At 46.2% G+C, this 23090-nt stretch overlaps 1 protein-coding gene across 3 annotated transcripts; it reads right to left on the minus strand.

Moving 5' to 3' along the window:
• Window positions 1–1644: 1644 nt before the first annotated feature.
• On the minus strand, window positions 1645–20096 carry POLM (DNA polymerase mu). Of its 3 annotated transcripts, none has more exons than XM_074198472.1 (11): window positions 19653–20096; window positions 19037–19217; window positions 16778–16801; window positions 14439–14609; window positions 13684–13755; window positions 8995–9115; window positions 6289–6421; window positions 5932–6034; window positions 4869–5135; window positions 2763–2846; window positions 1645–1828 (listed from the first exon to the last, which is right to left on the minus strand). In XM_074198472.1, exons 1-11 carry the CDS (start codon window positions 19853–19855, stop codon window positions 1742–1744), a joined length of 1446 nt encoding a protein of 481 aa, XP_074054573.1. In that variant the 5' UTR covers window positions 19856–20096; the 3' UTR covers window positions 1645–1741. The 3 variants fall into 3 exon arrangements, with proteins under 3 accessions (XP_074054573.1, XP_074054566.1, XP_074054583.1); XM_074198465.1 differs by having other exon boundaries at window positions 16703–16801; XM_074198482.1 differs by lacking the exon at window positions 16778–16801.
• Window positions 20097–23090: the final 2994 nt, after the last annotated feature.

Here is a 23090-nt window from a genome sequence, read left to right on the forward strand (position 1 = left end):
TCTGACATCATCCTGCTGCAGGCCTGCAGCCCCTGGACTGATGTTAAAAGCTCTCCCAGAGGTGGGGGGCAGTCTGCCTACCTCCCTCCAGTTCCTCCCCACTTCAAAATCCATCCTCCGTTCAGTCACCAAAGGGATGTGGCTGACATGCAGGTGTGAGCAGATCACTCTCCTACTCAAACTCCAGTGCCTCCCTATTACTTTGGAAATCAAATATAAAATCCTTTGGCATTCGTAACCCTCCAACCTACACTTGTTCTGAAAATAGGGAGGAGAGAGCACCAAGGAGACAACTGATGGGTGGCAAAGCTGGGATTTGAACCCAGAACTCCCTGACTGAAGCCAGCCATCCTCCACACCTTTCTAATCCTTTCTTACATGTGAAAATCATCCCATTCCCATTCTTTCCCACTTGGGTTGCAAGCTCTTTGAAGGTATGAATCTTGACCTTCCCACCAGGCCTTGCAATTCCTACTATGCACAAGCACCTACTATGTTCAAGGCCTGGTGTTGAGAAATGAAGACAGGAGCTACATCCTTCCTTTGAGGCAGAGAAGTGCATTTACAAGGTAGTCTGAAGAAGGTGGGTGGACCACCAATATGGGTTTGTGGGAGTGGCAGTGGAGGGGGAGGGGAGGAGGAGGAGGGGAGGGGGAGAGGAGGAGGGGAGGGGGAGGAGGAGGAGGGCAGAAAGCTTGCTGTAGGTGCTGACTTCATTCTTGAGGGAAGCAGCAGATTCTAGGAGGCAAGGATGAAGAGGAGGTTCACCCCTCAGGAAGGGGGTGAAGTTGGGAGATGCGACTGAGTCTGGGGGAGCACCAGCCAGCTAGTGGGTGGGGGGCAGGGAAGGGGAGCAGCATGGCACAGGGGAGGGGCACTCTCAAAGAAGACCTGTGTTTGAGTCCCACTAGATACTTTCTGTGTGACCCTGGGCAAGTCACTTCATTTCTTTGCCTCAGTTTCCTCAACTGTAAAATGGGGATAATAACAGTCCCAGTTGTTGTGAAGATTAAATGAGACAAGATTTATAAAGTACTTGGCATGGTGTCTGAATCTTTTGTACTAAATAAAGGCTTTTTCATCCATTCATTCCAATGTTTTCCCATAGTTGCAAGAGAAGTTCTTAGAAGGTGAGGACTCCTCATTTTGGGCCTGTCAGCCCTGGGGCAATGCACTGTAAATCCCAGGAGGCTCAGTTAGCCCCTTTACTTGCACCAGGCACCAGAAGAAAGCAAAAAAAAGCCAGAGGTTCCTTGCAAAAAATAGACAGCACTTTAATCATATACATATATATATATATGTATACACACACACACACACACACACACACACATATATTTTTTGCATTTACCCAGAGACCCAGGCCAAGAGGGTGAAAAAAGGCTCTAAATTTCTAAAGGGCCTTTACCGACTCAACATTCTATTCTCCCCAAAGCTTCATCTGGGTAAGAGTATGGGGCTGGAAACCCATTCTCTGTCACACAGGGCGAGATCCTAGGACTTTCACATTCTCTGGACTCCTCTTAAATACTTTGACCTTGTCAGGACTCAGGATGGGGAAGGCTGGACACAAGGAAGCCCAGGCTTCTCCCAGATGAGCTTCCCAGGGCCAGTGCTCTGGGGAGGGGAGCCAGGTGGAAGTCACCCGACAAATCTGTGGCAGGGGTAGGCCCCTCCTGCCCTACCCAGTCCCTGCCTGAGGCAGCGGGCATCATGGCTGTCCACAAATAGACCACGGTGGTCAAGCATTCCTCTGTTCTGGTGTGATGTACTGCAGGCCCAGGTGAGAGAAGATGTCTTCCTCTGATGTTGCTGGTAAGGATTCCTTCTGAAAGAGGCAAATGGGGACAAAAAGGAGCCATCAGGGTCTGAGGACTGACTTTATCCCCACAGGGGAGGAAGATGATGATGATGATGTTTGTTCTTTGTTCTCAAAGAAGACCATAACATCAGGGAGGTGACACCAAGACAAGCATATGAATTGGATTTAAGTGAGGGGGGGGGCTATGCTAAGTCACCAGTCTTACTTTCTCCTCCAAAGCCAACTGGGTCCAATGGCTAGATATGAATCAGGACAACTAGAGACGGGCCCTGGATGTGAGGCAGGCAGGGTTAAGTGATTTGTCCAAGGTCACATTGCTAACAAGCGTCTGAGGCGGATTTGACTCCAGGGCTGGTGCTCTATCCACTGTGCCACCTAACTGCCTGAAGCAGAACATTTAAAATTTTTCTTGTATAGGATTGTTTTCCAACTACTACAAGATAGAAAAGAGATAGATAGACAGATGATAGAATAGAAGGAAGGAGCCAGACAGACAGACGGCTAAGTAGGAAGATAGGTGATAGGACAGAGAGAGAGATGGCTGGATTGTTGGAAAGATACCTAGGACAGTCAGAGATGGATATTGGGACGGATAGAAGGAGATAGATAAATGAATGGATCCACAGATAAGACAGAAGGAGGGAGAGAGATGGGTAGATGCAGAGGAAGGAAACAGATAGACGGATATATGACAGTTATCTTCCAGATTAAATACCCAGAATTCCTTCACCTGCCTCTCCCTATCCCAGCTGAAATCCTCTCTGCTGTCCTGGATGCCCAGGGCCCGGCTTAAGACTGGTTCTTGCTTCAATGCAGGATTGGAGAGGGCATGGATGCCATAAAGGGAAAGGGCTCGCGGAGGATTAGGCACCCTAGCTAAAGCCCTATACTCTGAGGACGAGGACCAGAGGCCCTTCCCTCCCTCTGCCTTGGCTCCTACCTTTTCTGGGTCGTAGAGCCCATGGCTATTCAGCAGCAGCTTCTTCTCTGCCCGGCTGAACCTTCGAAGCTCCCTCTCAAAATGCTGTGGAAGGGGGTGAGATGCCAGTCAGTGGACACGCAATTATTAAGCACTCACTGTGCTAGTGGGCAGTGTGCTGGTAGCAGGGATAGAAATAAAAAAAGCCAAAGATGGTTCCTGCTCTCAAGGAGCTTTCAGTCTAAGGGGGAAGGCAACGTGCCAATAACTCTGTGCCAATGAACCAAGCCCAGGGTAAGGAGGAAGGACCCAACAGGGTAGGCTTGAACATAAAGAGGGCTGGAGAAGCCTTCCAGAAAAAGATGGAATTTTTAGTTGGAACTTAAAGGAAGCTGAGGAGTTCAGGAGGTGTTGCAGAGGAGGGAGAGTGTCCTGGTATGGGCATTGGTCAGGCCAAGACATGGAGGGTCTTATTGGAAGAACAGCCAGGGGGTCAGGGTAGGGGGGTGGTGGTGGACCTCAGAGCAAAATGGAGGGAATAAGCATTTATTAAGCACGTTCAAATTCAGCTTTAGATAATTGCTAGCTGTGTGACCTTGGGAAAGTCACTTCATCCCAGTTGCCTCAGTTTCCATGGGAAGTCTAGACTCCATGGCCTCTGAGGTCCCTTTCAGCTCCAAAACTATGACTCCATGATATTTAAGCACAATCTATGTCCAGGAAGGAAGATGTCACAAAAATCACACACATTCCCAGCCACCAAGTTCAGGGCAGCTAAGTGGCTTCAGTCCTGGAGTCAAGAAGACTCATCTTCTCGAGTTCAAATCTGGTCTCAGACTCTGAGAAGCTGTGCCTCAATTCACCCTGTGTGCCCAGTTTCCTCATTTGTAACATGAGCTGGAGAAGGGAATGAAAAACAGGTGTCTTTGCCTAGAAAACTCCCAATGGGCTCACAGCAAGTCAGATGTGACTGAAATGACTGAACAAAAGGATAGTTTATGTACCAGGTCCCAGCTCTTTGAAAATATTATTTGATCCAAAAACCACCCTGAAAGGTTAATAAGTATATTGAGGCAGAGTATAAGTATAATGAGGCAGAAATGAACTGATCCACCCAGGGTCACATGGCTAATAAGTTTTAGAGGCTGAATCTGAACTCAGTCCATCCTGATGTGGGTCCAGGGCTCCTGGCTGCCTTGGATTATGTGATGGGGAGATGGTAGAGGAGTCTGGAAAGGCTAGAGAAGTCCTGATTCCTGAAGTGGACTTCAATGTCAGAGGATTTTCTCTTTGTTCCTGAAGGCCATAGGGAGCAGTTGATTGGAAAGGGGTGAAGGACATGGTCAGACTTTGGTGCTGCTGAGGTGAGAACAGCTTGGTTATGGGAGCCAAGGCCATGGAGAGGGATCCAGGATTGCTCTGAGGCTGTGAGACTAAGAATGGTGTTGCCTTCCACAGTAATAGAGAAGTATGGTGTTGGGGGAAGGCTTAGGGAAAAGCTAATGACTTCTGTTTTGGACCTTTGGAGGTTAAGATGTCTCCTGAATATCCTCTGTGAGATGTGTGAAAGGCAGTTGGAATGTAAAACCTGTAGTTCAGTCAGGAGTGAGGTCAGGGCTGGATAAATCAATCAGAATCATCAGCACAGAGATCTTGGCAATTGAATCCAATGGAGTTAATGAGATCTCCAAAGAAAGTCATATAGTGGGAGAAGAGAAGAGGTCCCAGGACAGGACCCTGAGGGACACTTATGGTTAAGAGGAAGGGGCTGGATAAGGGTCTAGCACTGGACACAGAGAAGGAGTGATAAGAGAGGGAGAAGGAGAACCAGCAGAGAGGGGTGTCCTGAAAAACCTGAAGAGAAGAAAGTATCAAGGAGAGAGTAATCAGAGAGGTAAAAAAGGAGGAGGATTATTAGAAATGACTACCAATGATTGGTCATTTTGGGGGTAAGGAGACACAATCATTTGCCCCAGAATCCTAGGTTTAGAGACAGAAAGGACTGCAGAGGCCAGTTAGTCCAGACTTCTCATTTTAAGATGAAGAAACTGAGGTCCAGGGACTGAAGTGACCTCCCTGAAGTCCTTTAGTGTCTTCTTGCCAATACTTCCAAAAACTCATTATTACCTGGGAGCCAGTCCAGCCAAGTAGGGCAAAGGCAAACTGACTGATAGGGGCTACCACAAGGTCCACTCTCACTGCTTTGCCATCCCTGATGGGTTCTTTGGGACCCTCTCCAGACTTCTGATAGAAGGATGGAGATGGCTTTGGGAGCCAGAGAATGGAGAAGCAGCTCTCGTAGGCATCCATGCAAGTATTCCGGGAAGCCATGTGGTCAAGGTCCTTGGTGTCTTGGTAATGGTTGTTTCTAGTGTGTTGGTACCGAACGAGACCCTGGGAGGAGTGGGCATCAGAGTCTTAGTAATTCTCTAGTCAGAGGAATCAGAGCCCAGAGAGAGGATACTCAAGGTCCCACCAAATCCAGGGCTCAACCCAACCAAGCAGACCGTGCAGGCAATGGTCCCTCAGGGGCCTAGGGAAGGAGGGAGACTCCACAGTGTTTACAGGGTCCATTCACACCCGGACAGCTGCCATGTCTGTCTGCAGGTCTCAAGTCATCTTGGGAACTGGAAATAATTCCATTTACTATTCCAAAAGGGCTTTCACATCAAAAGGGTCTAACTTGGGGCCTGGCTCATAGCTTAATCAGAACTTAATCAGTTCTCATTGAATGTCTGATAATAGTCCCATTTCACAGATGTGGAAGTTCCATGAGGTCAAGTGACTTACTAAAGTCATACAACCAGTCTGCAGCAGAGATAGAATCTGAATCCAGACTTTTTGACCCCAAGATCTTTGCTCTTTGTACTAAATCATAGCCACCTCTCCATCCTGCTGCCCTAGGCCCCAGGAGAGGTCTTTTGGCAGGTGGGTGGGGGAGTGAGAGAGAGACTGGCAAGTCCAGATGACTGGTTAATCCTTCTCCCCCCCTCCCCCATAAAACAAACACACCCAGTTACGTGTGGTGGGTACTCCAGGGATCACTTTCTGTAGGAAAAGTCTAAGAAAACCAGAGCTGATCAAAGGGAGACAATGGAGGGTCTTTGGACCCTTCCTCTTACCTGAAAAAAATCTCAGTTTGAGGAAGGGGTCCTTACAAGGAGGAGGAGGATACCCCAGCCTCTCTCACCTGGCTCTCCAGATGGCCCATCACCTTGGGTAGCAGTCCTGCTTCCTGTCCTTCAACAGGGTGAGTGATAAGGAAGTCGACATCATGACCTTGCAGCTTTCCTCTAAAGAGAAAGGCAGATGGAATCTTCTTCCAATTCAAAGATCCTCCCTGGATTGGACCCACAGTTGTAGCTTCCTAATAATTTAGGGGAAGGAAGCACTACTCCCAATTTTGGCCTACAGAGTAGTGGGGACAACTACTGAGGTGGTTGCCCCGGGGTTCACTTTCACCGAGGAAAAGTCTGGGAACTCCTGAGCTAGTCAAAGGGAGGAAGGGCAGAATACTGGAATGGGGCCTGGAGACACTTCCTCTTACCTGCGAAAGCCGCCAGTCATGGTCACGGTGGCACCAGGAAGCACTTGCCAAACGGCCTCCTCCACGATCCGTTGGATGGCATCTGCCTCATGACGCCAGACTGGGGTGCTAAGATCCTCAAAATGGCGGATCCCTGCAGATCCAAGCCCGGATCATCATGGAGCCCTTTCCAGCAGAGGCCACCCAAAGTATGTGTGTCCCATCTCAGGGGCTAGAGAGCCCCCTTCCTCAGAAACTATCAACAAAGATACTTGGACTTAGGGAGTATGATTAGCTTTGAGCCCAGACTCATTGAGGCTCTGGGCAAATTATTAATGCTGTATGCCTCTTTTCTATAAAAAGACCAAAGGGTCCTGGGCCCCTCAGTGGAGGAGAGTGGGGTGTTTAGGTTACTAAACCATCAATGATGCCTTTTGGTACCATTTGTTTTTCTCATTTTCTCTTGACCAGCCATGAAATCAGCTACCATTCTCCACTGACCTAGGTGGGGTGAGTAAGGGCCATCCAGGTGGACTCCCTTCCCCTTTGTCTTGCTCAGCCACCAAGGAAAGGCCTTTGAAATAAACACCTGCCACTCACTGTCTACTCACCACCCTCAGGAGCTCAGAGAGACGGTAGTGGGCACTCAAGCCATGACAAAGGACAAGAGTCCTCTTCACAGGAGAGGGAATAGGAAAAGATAGTTAGGAGGGGAAGGATGGAAGAGGGAGGTCACAGGGTAAGACGCACTGCCACAGTTGGACCACCACCCAACAGAATGGAAGTCTCCTCCAGAACCAGGCCCTCTGTGGTCACTGCCCTCATCCTTCTGTACAGAGATCCTTTCTGCTAAGGGAGCAAAAGTTTCCTGGATGCAGTGGATAGACCTTTGGATTTGGGGTCAAATCCTGTCTCTCTGACTTATTATCTGTGAGACTTGGGACAAGTCCCTGAACCTCTCTGGGCCTCAGTTTATTCATTTGTAAAATGGGAAGTCTGGATTCATGGCCTCTGAGGTCCTTTCCAACTATGATTTTATGCTATCCAGAACCTATGCCCAGGACTGAAGATGTCACAAAAATCACACACATTCTCAGTCATTCAGTCCAGGGTAGTTAGGTAGCAACAAGACTGAAGTCAAGAAGACTCATCCTTCCAAGTTCAAATCCAGCCTCAGGCACTTCCTAGTCATGTGACTCCAGGCAAGTCACTTCGCCTGTTTGCCTCATTTTCCTCATCTGTAAAATGAGCTGGAGAAGGAAATGTGTCCACTCCAGTCTCTCTGCCAAGAGAACCCCAAATAGGGTTCATGAAGAGTTGGACACAACTGAAATGACTGGACAATGATAATGATAATAATAACAGATAGCAGATTATATTGTACCTTAAGGTTTGCAAAGCAAACATCTCATTTAGTCCTCACCTATGCGACGCAGGTGTTAGTAATCCCCATTTTACAGATGAAGAAAATGAGGGTTGGGAGAAGTGACTTCCTTCTGCCCATACCAAGCTCTCCTTTCCCTTTTCCCTTGTGCATCCAGCCATGCTGAAACAGAGTAGAAGCTGCTCATTTTTTCTTTGTTGGGTGGTTCCTGTTGGTCTCCCCAGGTAGATCAGGTCCCCCCGCCCCCATGTCTGTAGCCTAGGCCTGGGCTTATGCTCTCCTATATCCTGGAGATAGCATTTAGCTTGTGATTAATAAACCAACAAGAAATGTTACAGGATATTGACTGTTGGATTCCCCTCTCTCTGAACGCCTCCCCCCCCCCCCCCCCCCCCCCCCCCCCCGGTAGCCCGGTAATTAGGAATTCTAAATTGAAGTCTTCCTCTGGCAAGTAGCTAAGGACCCTCTCTGTCCCTTCTCAGTGCCATCCTCAGGTCCTAGGGCTTCAATGACCTCTCTGCGGAGGATTCCCTTTCCCATCTCCCCATCCCTAGTTTCTGTCCAGGCGCCAGGCCTAGCACCAACTGCCCATCAGACATTTCCTAGTGGATTTCTCAGAAACAACCCCCATATACATCACACAGTCACTGCCCACTGTCCTCCCCCGACAGCTGCAAACTCTTTGCCTAGCTCCCTTGTTTCTGTCAAAGGTCCCAGCATCTTTTGGGTCATCCAGGTGTGCAATCTTGGAGTCCTGCTCCTGCCCACCCTCTCCCCCCCACCCCCAGATCCAACAGGATGGGGACACCTTGGAGGCAGAAGCACCTTTGTTTTGGGTTTATGTCTCCAATGATAGGCACCCACCAAGGCCAGTCAGGAGAGATAGACTGACTTTCTGAGAAAAATCTGGATATTGCAGGTGAAGATTCTGAGGGCAAGTCACTAGGACCTCTCTGTCTAAGGGAAAGGCCAGCACCCCCTCAAGAAGTGCTGAAGCATAGACAAGTGGAAGGAAGGAAATTATATATATATATATATATATATATATATATATATCTTACTGTGCTAAGCACTTTACAACTGTTATCTCATTTAATCTGCACAGCCACCCTGAGAGACAGGGTCTGTAATTTTACAAAAGAGGAAACTGAGGCAAATTTGTTAAATGACTTGCTCAATCACCCAGCTTCCTGATCCAGGCTCCTGGTTTTGGAGCCAGAGAAATTGAATCCCACCTGTCTATCATTATCTAGCTGTGTGTCCTTGATGTGGTGGGGGGAAGGTTTGGACTAGATGTTTTTAGATTCCTGGTGACACTAACTTTATAATCCCACGATCCTCACCTGCCTCCTGCTGCCTGCTCAGTTTTCTGGTCTGTCCTTGGAGATCATCCAGGGTCCAGAGACCCTCACGGTACCACCTGTCAGCAGTCTTCACCCCAACTCCAAAGATCTGAGTGAAAAGCTAATGGGAGAACAAAGAAGATCTTAGAAAATAAACAGAACAGTTCACTGGATATGTATGCTTGTATATTATATAAACACATATAAACACATGTATGTAGCTTGGTGGTACATTGGAGCACCAGTACTGGAGTCAGGAGGAACTGAGTTCAAGTCCATCCTTAGCACTAACTAGCCATGTGACCTTGGGCAAATCATTTAATCCTGATTGCTTTCCCTCCAGGGTCATATCTGACCACTAGACCCACATAGCTCCAGAGGAGAAAGGGAGACTAGGACCTTAGCACAGTCCCCCCACCCCCATCAAATCCAGTTCATTTGCTTGTCATGATATCATCTCCCTAATGTCATGGTCCATATTTATGTATATGTAGATTATGTATATGTATATTTATCTACATACACACACATGCAGGGTATCCCAAAAAATCTTTGCAAATTTTTAAGCTTTCCTAAGTTTAAGTAATATCTAATAATAATGAATAGCTATTAGAGCTTAGATTTTGTTTTTAAGTTACTAAAGTGTTAAAAGTACAGTATGACTTTTGGGACACCATGGGGTGTTTGTGAATGAGTGGGACTTATGTATATGGCATAAAGAACAGATGAGGAAGCCTGCTATTTGGAAAGGGGCAGTGCTTTTGTCCCTGGGAGCTCCCTCCTCCACAGTTAACTAAGTAGATCAGTCCCAGGTAGACAAAGGGAGGGTGAGTCACCTGGTTCAGAAACAAGTTGGCCAACATAGATTCGGAGCTTAATCTATATAGGGAGGGAAAAGTGCAAAGCAGTGGAGATAAAATAAAAGGGCAAAACCAGCCCCAGCCCAAAGAGCTCACACTCAAAGGCAGAGGTCACATGCAAGCAGCCAGCTTTATACACATAAATCTCAGCAGGTGAGTTCAGAGACAGGTACTAACTGGCATTGGCAGGGAAAGAGAAAAGACTTCCTGCAGTCAGGAAGTCTCAGAGGGGGAAGAATTTGAATCCAGGTTTTCTCTGTCCCATAGTCCAGCATTTGATTCACTATATCATCTACCCTGTCTTTGTGAATTTATCAAAAATTATCAAATTATTAAAATGAATTCATTTGTTAAAGGAGTTTTAGTTCATAACAACTGAGAAGAAAAGAGAAACTATTAGGTAAGTGCTAGTAGAATGGAAGTAAAATACAGGATAAGATCTGCTGACCTGGAAAAGTATTCAAAGTAGGATGTGGTCCTTAAAGAATAAAGTCCAGAGGGCAGCTAGGTGGCACAGTGGATAGAACTAGCTGTGTGACCTTGGGCAAGTCACTTAACCCCATTGCCAAAAAATCCAATAAATACATATATACTTAGAGTCTAGAAGCTCACTCAATGAAAAGCTGTAGGACAGTAAACTGGGGTGATTTATAAAAATATCAGGGCAAGAGGCAAGTCAGTTGATAAATCTCTAGGAAGTACCTACTCTGTGTCTTAACTGGGTTAAGCTCTAGGGGATACAAGAGCCAGTGGGAAGATGATGGCAAAGGAAAGGCACTGTCTACTTTATTTGGATCACACTTTTTTTCTCTGCCAAGATCAGTGAGTTATTTCAACTGATGGGACTCACCTAACGGCTCAAGACCCATCATAAAAGCTCAAAGGAAACATGACATCTGTAACTTTACAGTACCCACCCTAGGGGTTCACATGGACTATTTGTGTCCAACCTGTGGTAGAGCATTCCAAGCTCCTATTGGTCTGATCAGCCAGTCGGAAACACTGTGATTTGTCTCAAAAATAGTGATGGCATTTTGGTCTTCTTCAATAATGAAGGACAAGAACCAGTCAATGGCTCAAGATACTACTGATGTATGAATTATGAAAAGTGAGGCTATGGGATGACCTAAGTCATCCCATTGTTGTTATCAATATTGTCATCTTGAATTCATTTTTTTGATGGGGTTCAGTAGAAGTGGTCCCAGGATGAGTCATCATCAACATTATTATTATATAAGTATTATTCCTTTATATTTTCCATGCATGATTGCCTTAGTGGATGAAATAACCATTTTTTTTGTAGTTGGACAACAATATTAGGAGAGAGGTTAATTCTCTGCCTAATTTCTTTCTTTCTTCCCACTCTCTTACTCTCCCTCTCTCCCTCCCTCCTTTCCTTCCCTTGAAGGCAAGTTTGGAAAAGAAGCACATGATGTTGTTGATCTCAAACTGGAGAAAGCCATTCAGGAAGCCAATGGTTAGAATCCCACCTTAGTGAAATACTAGTTAGGTGACTTTGGGCAAGTCCCTCTCTGGGTCTCAGTTTCCTCATCTGTAAAATGAAGAGTTTGGATTCAGTGACATCCAAAGTCCCTTCTGACTCTAAAGCTGTGATAGTAACAAGTCAAGATTATTCTCATGAAAATTATTACCATCCAAGCTGAACAAATGCTAACCACCACATCTCAAGATCATCACATGTATATCATTCTTCAGTTGGTTAACTGAGAGAATCAAACCATCACAGATTGCCCTCCAGTAAACAAGACTATGTATCTAAGCTGGCTAAGGGTCTTGGATGTAGCCTAAGGCCAAGTTACCCCAAAGACCAATCATGGGCATGTGTACCAAACAACCCATGGACTCAGACATGTGAATTCTGGCCAATCAGTGTCCTTCATATCCAAGGACTCTTGAAAAGTGGAACTGAGAAGCTCAGTTTTTTCTCTATAGGAGAACAATCCAGTCTCAGATTGCATTGTTGCCATGAGAATAAATTCTATAAATAATTCAGGAAGAATAATCACTGATCTGAAGAGGATAGGGGAAAAGTGGTTAATAGGGAGATAGGAGATGAGATATTAAGAAAGCACACTACTGACCCCAGGATAAGATGAACATATCCTAGGATATGAGAAGAGCTGGCAGATATGGTTACTGAGACCCTGCCAATGTTCTTTGAAAGCTCATGGAGACCAGAGGTGCCACAGGGACAAATGCCCAAATTAAAAAAAAAAGTAGAATCTGTAAACTTAAAATTCTGGGAACTTGACTTTGAGTGCTGGCAAAATTCTAGAATGTATCAATAAAGGGAGGATTTGCTATCATCCAGAAAAGGATGTCGTAATCAGAAATAGTCATTATGGTTTCATCAAGAATAGATCTTTTGTTCATTTCTTCCTTCCATCCTTCCTCTCTTCCTCCCTCTCTTTCCTTGTTCCTTTGTGGCTTCCTTTTTTCCTTCTTTCATTTCTTTCTCCCTCCTTCCCTTCCTTCTTTTCTTTCCTCCTCAGGGTTATTAGACTAGCAGTTCAGGGAAATACTCTCCTAGAATATTTAATAACTTCTTTCATGTTATTTTTTTTTTTTTTAGGTTTTTGCAAGGCAAATGGGGTTAAGTGGCTTGCCCAAGGCCACACGGCTAGGTAATTATTAAGTGTCCAAGGCCAGATTTGAACTCCGGTCCTCCGGATTCCAGGGCCAATGCTCTATCCACGGCACCACCTAGCCGCCCCCTTGCATGTTATTCTTGAGGAAAAGTTGGGAAATATGGGATTGCTAGCACTGAGTTGTCTCAAGAATTGGTTGAATGAGCAGATCCAAAGTGCCGTCACTATTAATGGGTTGATGTTTGTGTGGAGAATTGCAGCAGAGAACTCTAGGGTTCTGTCCTTGCCTGTGTTTTAAGAAATTCTTATCAATTATTTATTTAAAGACCCAGATGGTTTGCAAATGAAAATAGGTGGCATAGTTAATCTGTTGGATACTAGAATCAGGTGCCAGAAATATCTTGCTAGACTAGAATGGTATGCTAATTTAAGAATAAATTTATACATGTTTAATAAATAAAATTTACAAATAAAAATAAAATCCTATGCTTGAGTTAATAATAATAGACAGCATTTATATAGCATTTTATAAATATTACCCCATTTGGTCATCAAAGCAACCCTGAGAGGTAGGTGATATTATTTTCCATATTATAAAGATGAAGAAATGAAGGCACACAGAGTTTCCAGTATTTCATTGCTGGAAAGTATCTGAGGCTTGATTTGAATTCAGGTTTTCCTGACTCAACTTCAATACTTTATCTACTGCACCATTTAAAAAGTTAAAAAAAAAATCAATCTCCCAAGTGTAAATTGCAGGGGATGGTGGGTAGGAGGTGGGTAGATATGTTTGTCTGAAAAAGAGCAGAGGATTTTAATGAACAGCATTTGTTGCTTCAAGAAGTCAACAAACAAAAATAGTTAGGACCTTAAGGAGATTACATTCTAAGGAACTGCTGCCTCAATCCCAGTTAATGGCATAACAAAACAGCCAAGAAAGGAATGCCTTCCTCATCTAGAAGAGGCTTGGAGCCAGAAAGGAAAGGGGATGGTCCCACTCTCCTCTGCCATGGTCTCAACAAGACTGCAATCTTATAAGGAATTCTAGGCATCTTATATATTGATAAACCAGAACACTTGTCTTTTGTCTGTCTTTGTATCCCAGAGCTTCACACAGTGCTTGCCTGAAACAAATGGTTAAATAAATGTTTATTGGTTGTGAGACCTTCAGATGATAGTAAAGGGCCCGAAGACCTGAGCTCTCTCTTCACTCTCCTTACCTTCATTGTCTGGTACCTCTCTGATTGCTTCACTCTTTCAACTTCTCTAGAAACTCCATGTTCCAACACTTCCTGTTGAAATGAAAAGGACCAACTAGTGAGAGGCTGCTAACTGAAAAGTTGGATGACAAACGATGGGATCAGGAAATGAGTTCAGTCCTCTCATTTCACAGATAAGGAAACCGAGGCAGAGGTACAATCAGTCATTTGCCTGGGGTCACACAGCTAGTAAGCGTATGAGGCAGAATTAGAATTAGGGTCTTCCTGACTTCATATCTAGGGCTGATACCTCTCAGGAGCCTGAGAATGCTCAGAACACAAGCTAAGGGGGGTCCATTAGCCAGGAGATCTATCCTTCCTCTCCCCATATTTCTAGAAGTTGGACCTAGGTTCAGGTGCCATCTTCTAATAATACATTTTTTTGGATTTTTGCAAGGCAATAGGGTTAAGTGACTTGCCCAAGGTCACATAGCTAAGTACATATTAAATGTCTTGAGGCCGGATTTGAACTGAGGACCTCCTGACTTCAGGGTTGATGCTCTATCCACTGAGTCATCCAGCTGCCCCTTTGGGTACCATCTAGACTGATGCCTCTGGGTTCCCTAAAACCCACATCTCTTCCTTCTACTTCTGCAGCCTAGGTGTACCTCTGATTTGTCCAATGTTTCAGAATCCTGGGGGATAACTTAGGAAATAAAGACAGGTAAGAATGGTGAATAATAGCTCAAAGGTGTGTGTGTGGGAGTCAAGATTACCTGGACAATTCTGGAAGAATGGTCTCCAAAATGGGGAAGCCCTTGCAACTGGCTCATGCTGGTGATGGGGCCAGGCAGGGCTCTAAGAACAGAGGCAGCCCGGCGGAAGGAGAGGGAACGGCCCTGGCTCTCCTCAAAACCTGCAGCCTCTGCCAGAGTCTCCAGGGCCTCCTGAAAGGATGACACCCATGTCAAAGAGGGTCAGCAGTCTTGTGGTCTCTCAAGGATTATATCAATCCAAACAACCATGGGAGCTAGCCAAACACAGAATGGACAGCTTGAGGAGAAGTAGATTTCTGGTCATTTTTGTTGTTCAGTCATTTCTGTTGTGTTTGACTCTTCAGGACCCCATTTGAAGTTTTCTTGGCAAAGATTCTGGAGTGGTTTACATTTCCATTTCATTTTACAGATGAGGAAACTGAGGCAAACAGGGTTAAGTAACTTGCCAAGGATCACACAGCTAGTCTGAGGCTAGATTTGAAATCATGAAATAGTGGCTAAGTAGCCACACATCTATAACGAGAAACCTCTCTAGAGTATGGGTTGTACTACAAGGATGTTATAGTTATAGGTTCCTAAATTTGGGGTAAAAAGGGAACCTCTAAGGCCATTTAGTATCCCCTACAACTTTTATTTTCAGTTCCAAATTCTCTCCCTCCTCCCTAGGAAGAAGACATCCCCTTTGTAAAATTGGGAAAACAGAAAGTGAGACAAGGGGAGTAGCCTGTCCCATGAATAGAGGATCTGAACACAAATCTACTGAAGGTGTGAACATTGGGTTGCTGCCTCTTAACCTCTCCTTCAAAAACTCTTAATTCTGACTCTAATTTTGAAATCTTATAAATACCAGGAGATATTTTAGATTGTGAGCTCCTTGAGGGCAGGGATTATCTTTGGTCTTTCTTTTTATCCCCAGTGTTGAGCACAGTGCAGGGATACAGCAGGCACTTAACAAATAATATTTATTGACTATTGATTATTCCTAAACCTAAGCAACCAGCCACCAAGGCAGAGAAAATCAAATCAGGGGAGCAATAACATTTGCATGGGAAGCAATTCCTGCCTTCAGTATGCTTAGGGTCTAGCAGAAATGTGTGACAACAGGTCAGAAGACTTGGATGCACAATAACCCAAAGTCATATAAGAAAAGTTCTAATGTAAGTGCTAAGAAAGGTCTGGGCACTGGTTTTTGTGGGAAATGGGGTACAGAAATCGAAATTTTCATGGAAGAAAATTTGAATTGTTCCTCAAAGGACTTATCACCAAACAAACAAAAAGGGGGGGGAAGGGAGGGTACTTCTGGCATGGGGAATAGCATGGACAAAGGCTGGGGGGGGTAGCAGAGTCAAAGTCATCTTTCAGAATTTGTCTGGGGAGTACAGAATGTCTTGAGAGGGATAATCTGAGATATAAAGCTGTTGGAATAAGGTAGGGGCTGTTAGTTATTGAAGTAGTGGCAGAAAGGTAGTGTGGTAGCAGATGGTAGAGAGCCAGGAAAGGATCATAATCATAGATCCTGGAAGAGACCTAGAAAGTCAGGTCCATTGGTCTCATCAGATCAATGAGGAAACTGAGGGACAGACGTGACTTTGGAACTGGAAGAAACCTCTGAGGTCAAGTCCAACCCTCTTATCATAACAGGGTCAGAAAGGTCCAGGTCTGAGGGCCTTATCATTGGGTCTGCCACTGCCATGGCAGCTGCATGTTGGAGACTCAACATTCAATAAATCTAGGAGATTTTAAGGGTGAATTAATAAAATGTTTGACCAAACAGAGCAGGTTAATTTTTAAGTTGCTAATTCTATATGACCCTCAAATGAGGTGATAAATATCCAAATGACGTTTGGCAGAAAAAATGATTCTCCACCCTTGCATTATACCAATGGAGGAGGAAGAAATTGAGGCACAGAGAAGTTGTGTGACCCTGAGCAAGTCATTTAATTTCTGTTTGCCTCAGTTTCCTTAATTGCAAAACAGGAATACCAACAGCACCTACCCAACAGTTGTTGTGAAGATTGTAGAGCACTGTATGTAGTAGGTGCTAAATAAATGCTTATTCCCAAGTTGGGTCACTCAGTTAATAAGTATTTGAAGCAGGATTTGAACTTGTATCTTTCTGATTGCAGGTGCAGCAATTTATCAGCTGCCTTATTTAGCAGGTTCACATGAGGGAGTTTAGTTTGGCAGCAGCACCAAGGATGGATTGGAGGGGATGTGTCCATACTGTGAGCCTGGTCTCGGCCCTCTATGGCCCTAGTCTTTACCGTAAAGCACAGATTGTGATGGTCAAGGGGAGTGTGTCGTTGACATGCGTAGGTTGGCAAAGATGCCGAATCTACCTGGCTTTTCGTGGCTAAGGGGACCTGTGAAAAGACAGAGGAAGGGTGACTGAAGGTAAGCAGAATCATCTTCCTTTGCTCCAAGTTCATTCCCATCCAAGAAGACCCTGAAAACAAAGTCAGAAACATCATCTTCATGTCTGTGGCTCCCCCAGATCCTGTGATTCCTTCTCTTCCTTCTGCCAGCCCCCTACCCTGGCCACAGCCAGGCTGGATTTGTTCCCTAAAAACATCAAAGAAAGAGGGAAAAGATCCATGTGCATAGAACTATTCATAGCAGCTCTTTCTGGGGTAGCAAAAAATTCAAAACAAAGGGAGATACCCAACCATTGGGGAATGAATGGCTGGATACACATGAATGTGGTAGAATGCTATTGGGCTGTAAGAAATGATGGATGAACAGAACCAGAAACATGGGGGTGATGATCAACCTCAATGAACCTGCTCATTCCATCAATGCAATCATCCAGGACAATTTTAGGGCATCTGCGATAGAGAATACCATCTGTATCCAAAGAAAGAACTGTGGAGTTTGAACAAAGACCAAACATTATTACCTTCAATTTGAAAGGAAAAACAGTTGTCTTATATATTATGTAATTTTGCTAGCTCTTATGTTCTATTTTTTCCTTAAGGATATGATTTTTCTCTCAGCACATTCAATTTTGATTAACATATAGAATGGAAACAAAGTAAAGATTATCAGACTTCCTTTTGTGGGGGGGCAGGGGGAAGGAAGGGACTATGGGGAAAAATTGTAAAATTCAAAACATTACAAAAATGATATGTAGAAACTACTATTGTATATAATTGGAAAACAAATAAAATATTTATATTAAAAAACCAAATGATGAATGGAGGGTTTCTGAGAAAATTGAGAACTCATATGAACTGATGCATGAAGAAGTGAGCAGAACTGGAAGAACAATTTATATAACATTTTAAAGACAAATAACCTTGAAAGACAAGCACTCTGATTGATATGATGACCAATACAATATGACGACCAATCCAGAGGATTAATGATAAACTCTGATCCTCCCCCATGGTCAGTCTCCCCCACCCCTCAAGGAGTGACAATGAGACCTCCATTTTGAACACGGTCAATGTTTGACTAGTCCAGGTATACATACACAATACATACATGCACACACACGTACATATATGTGTATATACATGTATATATGCACATATATGCATATATGTACACACACACATATATATAAATATATCTGTTTTGTTTTTGTGAGGTTAAGTGACTTGCTTGAGGTCACAAGGCTAGTAAGTATCAAGTGTCTGAATCTGGAGTTGGAATTCAGGTCCTCCTGACTCCTGGGCAGCCACCTAGCTGCCCACTCAATACATTCTTGATGGATTGAATAAATTATAACCACTAAGATCCATTTTGATTTTAAGGAAGGTGCCAGTTGATTATTTCTTATTTATCTTGAATATGTCTTATTTTTACATAGCTATTTCCACATTGTTTGCTCTAATACATTGTGAGCTCCTTGAGGGTAGAGGACTGTCTTTTTGTCTTTCTTTAACTCTCCCAGCACTTAATGTTTATTGATCAAATAAATTCAATTTACACTTATTAAATACATAAAAATAGTAATTACATAGTTTTTGGCCTCAAGGAGCTTCCATTCTACCAAAGGGAAAAAATGCAGATATGTAAATAGATACTAAAGAAATGGAAAAAGCAGTGAGGGTTTGAAGTGAGACAAGAGACCTCTCAGAGGTAGAGGCTTTTAAGATGAGTTTTTGAAGCCTGGTGGCTAGATGGTGCAGTGGATAGAGCACTGGCCCTGGAGTCAGGAGGACCAGAGTTCAAATCTGGCCTCAGACACTTAATAATGAATGACCTAGCTGTGTGGCCTTGGGCAAGCCACTTAACCCTATTGCCTTGCCAAAAAAAAAAACAAACAAAAAACGAGTTTGTGAAGAGAGCTGGGGGTTCCAGAAAGAGGGTGAGCATTCCAGGGTGGGAGGGGGCAGACAGACTGTTCCTTGAGATGGGGAAGGGCAAGGAGATTCCTTTGGCTGCGGTGTTCTGGGTTGGGAACATGGGCTGGATGGAAGGGCTTTATATGACAGAGATGTGTGTTTTGTGCTCATTCTTCCTGGGCTTCTGCTAGCCATGGGCTCTCCAGCCCAGGCCAAAGCCCACAGTCCCACGTCCCCTTCTCTAAGGAAGGTCCTTATTCTGAAGGGGCTTCGGCAGCCCTCCCCATCCTCTCCCAGGGCCCGGCTCACCCCCAGGCAGTGTCGACCCTCCACGGGCACAGGTTCCCCTCGGCCCATGCTCTCCGTGAACCAGCTGATGTCCAACAGCAGAGGCCTCTGAGGGGCCCCCGAGGGCCCCAGCACGCGGTCCAGCCAGCTAGAAGCTTCTGCGGCCGAGCACCCCTCCATCACCACATGGGTCACCTCTGGGCTGGGCTCCCGGAAAACGAGAGAGAGAAGCCGGTCATTAGGGGTCCCCCCCACCAAACCAGCTCCAAGTGCGGCCGGGCAAGCCGCTGTACCCCGGGGAACCGGCACCCTTGCCCCCTCCTCCCACGGCCCCCTCTGCTATTTTTTTCTGGGTTTTCTGCCAGCAAAACGGGGCTCCGAGGAACTCCCCGAGCAGGATGCCGGCCAGACCCCCCCCCCCAGGCCCCCTGCCCCAGCCCGGCCCCGCAGGATTCCGTCTCGGCCCTCCTGCGGGCATTTCCCACCCTCGGGGGACGGGGTCAGTTAGGAGTCAGTGATGGGGGACACGGGGGGCAGGGGCAGGTCACGGGGGGTAGGGGCAGGGCACGAGGGCAGGGCAGGGCCTCCTTTCCCCTCTGCGCCCCCGGCCCCCGGCCCCGGGCCCCGCGGCCGTCACCTGTAGGCCTGGTCCACGCGGAAGCCCTTGGCCCGGGCCAGGCCGGTGAGGAAGGCGCGGCGGCTCCGGCCCAGGCGCCGCTCGGCCAGGTAGAGGATGAGCCCGGGGAAGCGCAGCGGGGCCGGGGCCGGGCCCGGGGCGCCCCCCGCCGCCTCCTCCGCCCGGCCCGGGCCCCGCCGCCTCCTGGGGACCCCCGAGGCCATGCCGGCGGCGGGGCGGGGCGGAGGGAAGGGGGAAAGGCGGGAGGAAGCGGGAGCCGGGCTGCGGGGAGGGAGGAAGCCCGGGAGGCCCCGCCCCGCCCGGCCCCGCCCCTCCGAGGCCACGCCCCCTCCCGGGACCGCCCCCGAGCAGAGGGGGGCGGTGGGCAGGGCCCCCAGAGCCCGGACCCGAGTGGACCGTGGACCTCGGGGCGGGGGGGGTGGAGCGGCCCACTCCCCGCGTGTCTGCGCCCCGGGCCTCAGCGCCCCGAGCCTCAGCTCCAGCCCCGCCCGCTCCTGATGCACCCTCCCCCTCCTGATTGGAAGAGCCTCCGGGCCTCGCGGCCTATCAGGGGCCGGAGCGCCGGCCCCGCCCCCGCCCCGCCCCCTCCCCGCCCCGCCCGGCTCCCCATTCCGCGCTCTGCATCCTCGCATAGCGGATCCTGCACGGGGCGGGGCGGGGCGGGGCGGGGCGGGGGCGGGGCCTCAGCTTCCAGCCCGACACTGCCCTCCCCGGGGCCAGCGCCTGCTTCCTCTCGTAGTAACAAGGGGGGGGGGGGTGTTGCCAAGACACCTTTCAAGTCCTGGGTGCGGGGGGGCCCCGGACCCCATCGCAAAAGCGAGGGTGAGCGGCCGCACCTTTCTCTTGTTCGGCGGGGACGACTTTACTCTCACTTCTTCCCCCTGGATCATCCCCCAAGCCAACGTGACCCTCCCTCCCTGCCTGCCTTTCCTCCTTCCTCCCTTCCTCTTCTCCTTCTTTCCTCCTCCTCCTCCTCCTTCTCCTCCTTCTTCTCCTCCTCCTCCTCCTCCTTCTTCTCCTTCTCCTCCTCCTCCTCCTCCTTCTTCTTCTTCTCCTCCTCCTCCTCCTTCTTCTTCTTCTTCCCTCCTCCCTTCCTCCCTGCTCTCTCCCTCTCTGTCTCCATCTCTTACTTTCTCTACTACAGTGGGGAGGAGATGACTTGCCCTGAATTGAAAATGAGGTTAACAGTCAAACCAAGGGGAAGCATGGCAGGGATCCCTGGAATGTAGGAAGGGTGAGGATGAAGGGGGCATTAGGATCCAGAATGTTAGAATGAAAAACACAAACGCCCAAAGTTAGGGGGAACTTTAACAAAAACAACACCAAAGCTGGTGAGGATCTTAGAACATAGGCTAGGAAATGGCATGACTATTGTTGGTCCTTTTTGCAAAGCAATGGGATTAAGTGACTTGCCAAAAGTCACACAGCTAGGCAATTATTAAGTGTCTGAGGTCATTTTTGAAGTCGGATCTTCCCGACTCAGGGCTGGTGCTCTAGCCACTGAGTCGCTTAGCTGCCCCTGCTGGTCTTTTCTTTTCGAAGATGATCAGTGACATCACTCGGGATGTCTTGCCTTGCGAATAAATTAGATTTAATGAGGCAGAATTGCACAGAATTGTTAGCCTCACCTCCTTTTAGAGTCATTGAGGTCAAGAGATGAAGACAAAAGTCAAGACATCTGGTGAGACCCCAGGGTGCTTGGAATGACCTTGGTGTCTTTGATGCTTGATTTAAGTGTTCCCCAGCATCTGCCTTGACCATTGGAGCAAATTGTTCTCACCTGATCATTTCATTGAAGAAAAGTCTTCTCAGGCTCATGTATACACCCCCTAACTCACCAATTGTTTTGTGGCCCACTAATTAATCTCAACCTGGTTTAACCCATCAGCTGATCTGGTTTATATGGGCGGGGCACATACTACAGACCTTGGAGCCACAGGTAAGTGTTGGGTGAAGGTGAATGAATAGCTCTGAATTAGTTTTAGCAAGCTCTGTCACTGGAAGGGCTAGTCCTGGAATACTGATACATATACATGATCCTTGCTAACACATTTCTAACAGGTGGCCACTAAGCCTCTGCTTAACTTCTGGCAATGGTGAACTGATTACTTCTTTTTTGAGGGGGGACAATTTATTATTTATTAGTTTAAAATTTGTTGAGTTCCAAGTTATCTTTCCCCTCCCATTGAGAAGGCAAGCAACATGAAATCAAATATATATGTGAAATCATTCAAAACTTATTTCCATATTATTCATGTTGCAAAAAAGAAGTTTTAAAAAGTGTTCTTCCATTTGCATTTAGCCTCCATCAGTTTGAGGAACATAGTATTCTTTTATCATGGGTTCTTTGGAATTACCTTGGATGGACTGCTTACATCTTGAAGGTTAACACATCTAGTTCATTGTTAGACAGACATGAGTTTTAGAAAGTTCTTTATTGTGATCAATTATCTACTTCCTAAAACTTTCACCTATTGGTTCTACTTTTATGATCAAGGAAAAATGGGAGGATAAAATCAATTGATAGAAGGGATTAGTAGGTGGGACAAATTTATAAAATGTTGGTGGAAGTTATGATATGGCTATGGAGTTGTCGAGAACAAGAAAAAAAGATGAATAGGGCTAATTATCATTTGAAAAATTTTAACAAAGAGCTTAGGGTTATGGTTCAAATGTTTACAAGTAATTAAAAATCAAAAACCAAGACTGAAAATTCTTTGTTTTTTGTCAAGGGTTAAGTGACTTGCCCAAGGTCACATAGCTAGGTAATTATATTAAGTGTCTGAGGTTGCATTTGAACTCAAGTCCTCCTGACTCCAGCCTGGTGCTCTAGCCACTGAGCCACCTAGCTGTCCCCCAAGACTGAAAATTCTTAACCAATGGAGGAGAGCTGGGGAAAATGTGCAATGATTTGCATTGAACATTTGATGTTTGTATTTCTGTAGCAATTGAGCTCCTAGTGTAGGCTGATTTCTCTCTAGGAGGGAACAGATTTGAGGAATGCTTCTTTATAATCCACCTTATTAAGGACCTGGAAGTATTCCTAAAGGAACCAAATCTGATTTTAATGCTTGGTTGGACAATCAACATTTCTTAATCCCCATACTGTACTAAACAATTATGAAAAAAGAAAGATAGACCCCACCTTTAGGAGTTTAGGAGCTCCTTATAACAGTATGGTGTGAGAATCAAAAAAATGATTGCAATGTTGAAGCAGAACATCTAGGAATGTGAAGGTCCCATTGTCCTCTGTCCTGGTCAACCTATAGCTGGAGATTTAAGAAGCACATTGATAAGATGGAGATGTCCAGAGGAGGCATCCAGAGGATGATGAAGGCCTTGAAGTCATGGTCCATGAGGATGGGTTGAAGAATGATTACCCTGGAGAAAACTGTGGGGGAGGGATATGATAACTATCTTTAGATATTTTAAGAGATA

The sequence above is a fragment of the Macrotis lagotis genome, chromosome 1 (assembly GCF_037893015.1).
Source record: "Macrotis lagotis isolate mMagLag1 chromosome 1, bilby.v1.9.chrom.fasta, whole genome shotgun sequence".
NCBI lineage: Eukaryota > Metazoa > Chordata > Mammalia > Peramelemorphia > Peramelidae > Macrotis > Macrotis lagotis.

Excerpts from the sequence above, each read along its gene's own strand:
- POLM (XM_074198465.1), bottom strand. The coding sequence starts at position 19,855 with ATGGCCTCGGGGGTCCCCAGGAGGCGGCGGGGCCCGGGCCGGGCGGAG. Across the intron at positions 6,035-6,288 it reads ATGACTGGCGGCTTTCGCAG|AGGAAAGCTGCAAGGTCATG; the intron begins GTAAGAGGAAGT and ends CTTTCTCTTTAG. Across the intron at positions 1,829-2,762 it reads GGCTCTACGACCCAGAAAAG|AAGGAATCCTTACCAGCAAC; the intron begins GTAGGAGCCAAG and ends TGCCTCTTTCAG.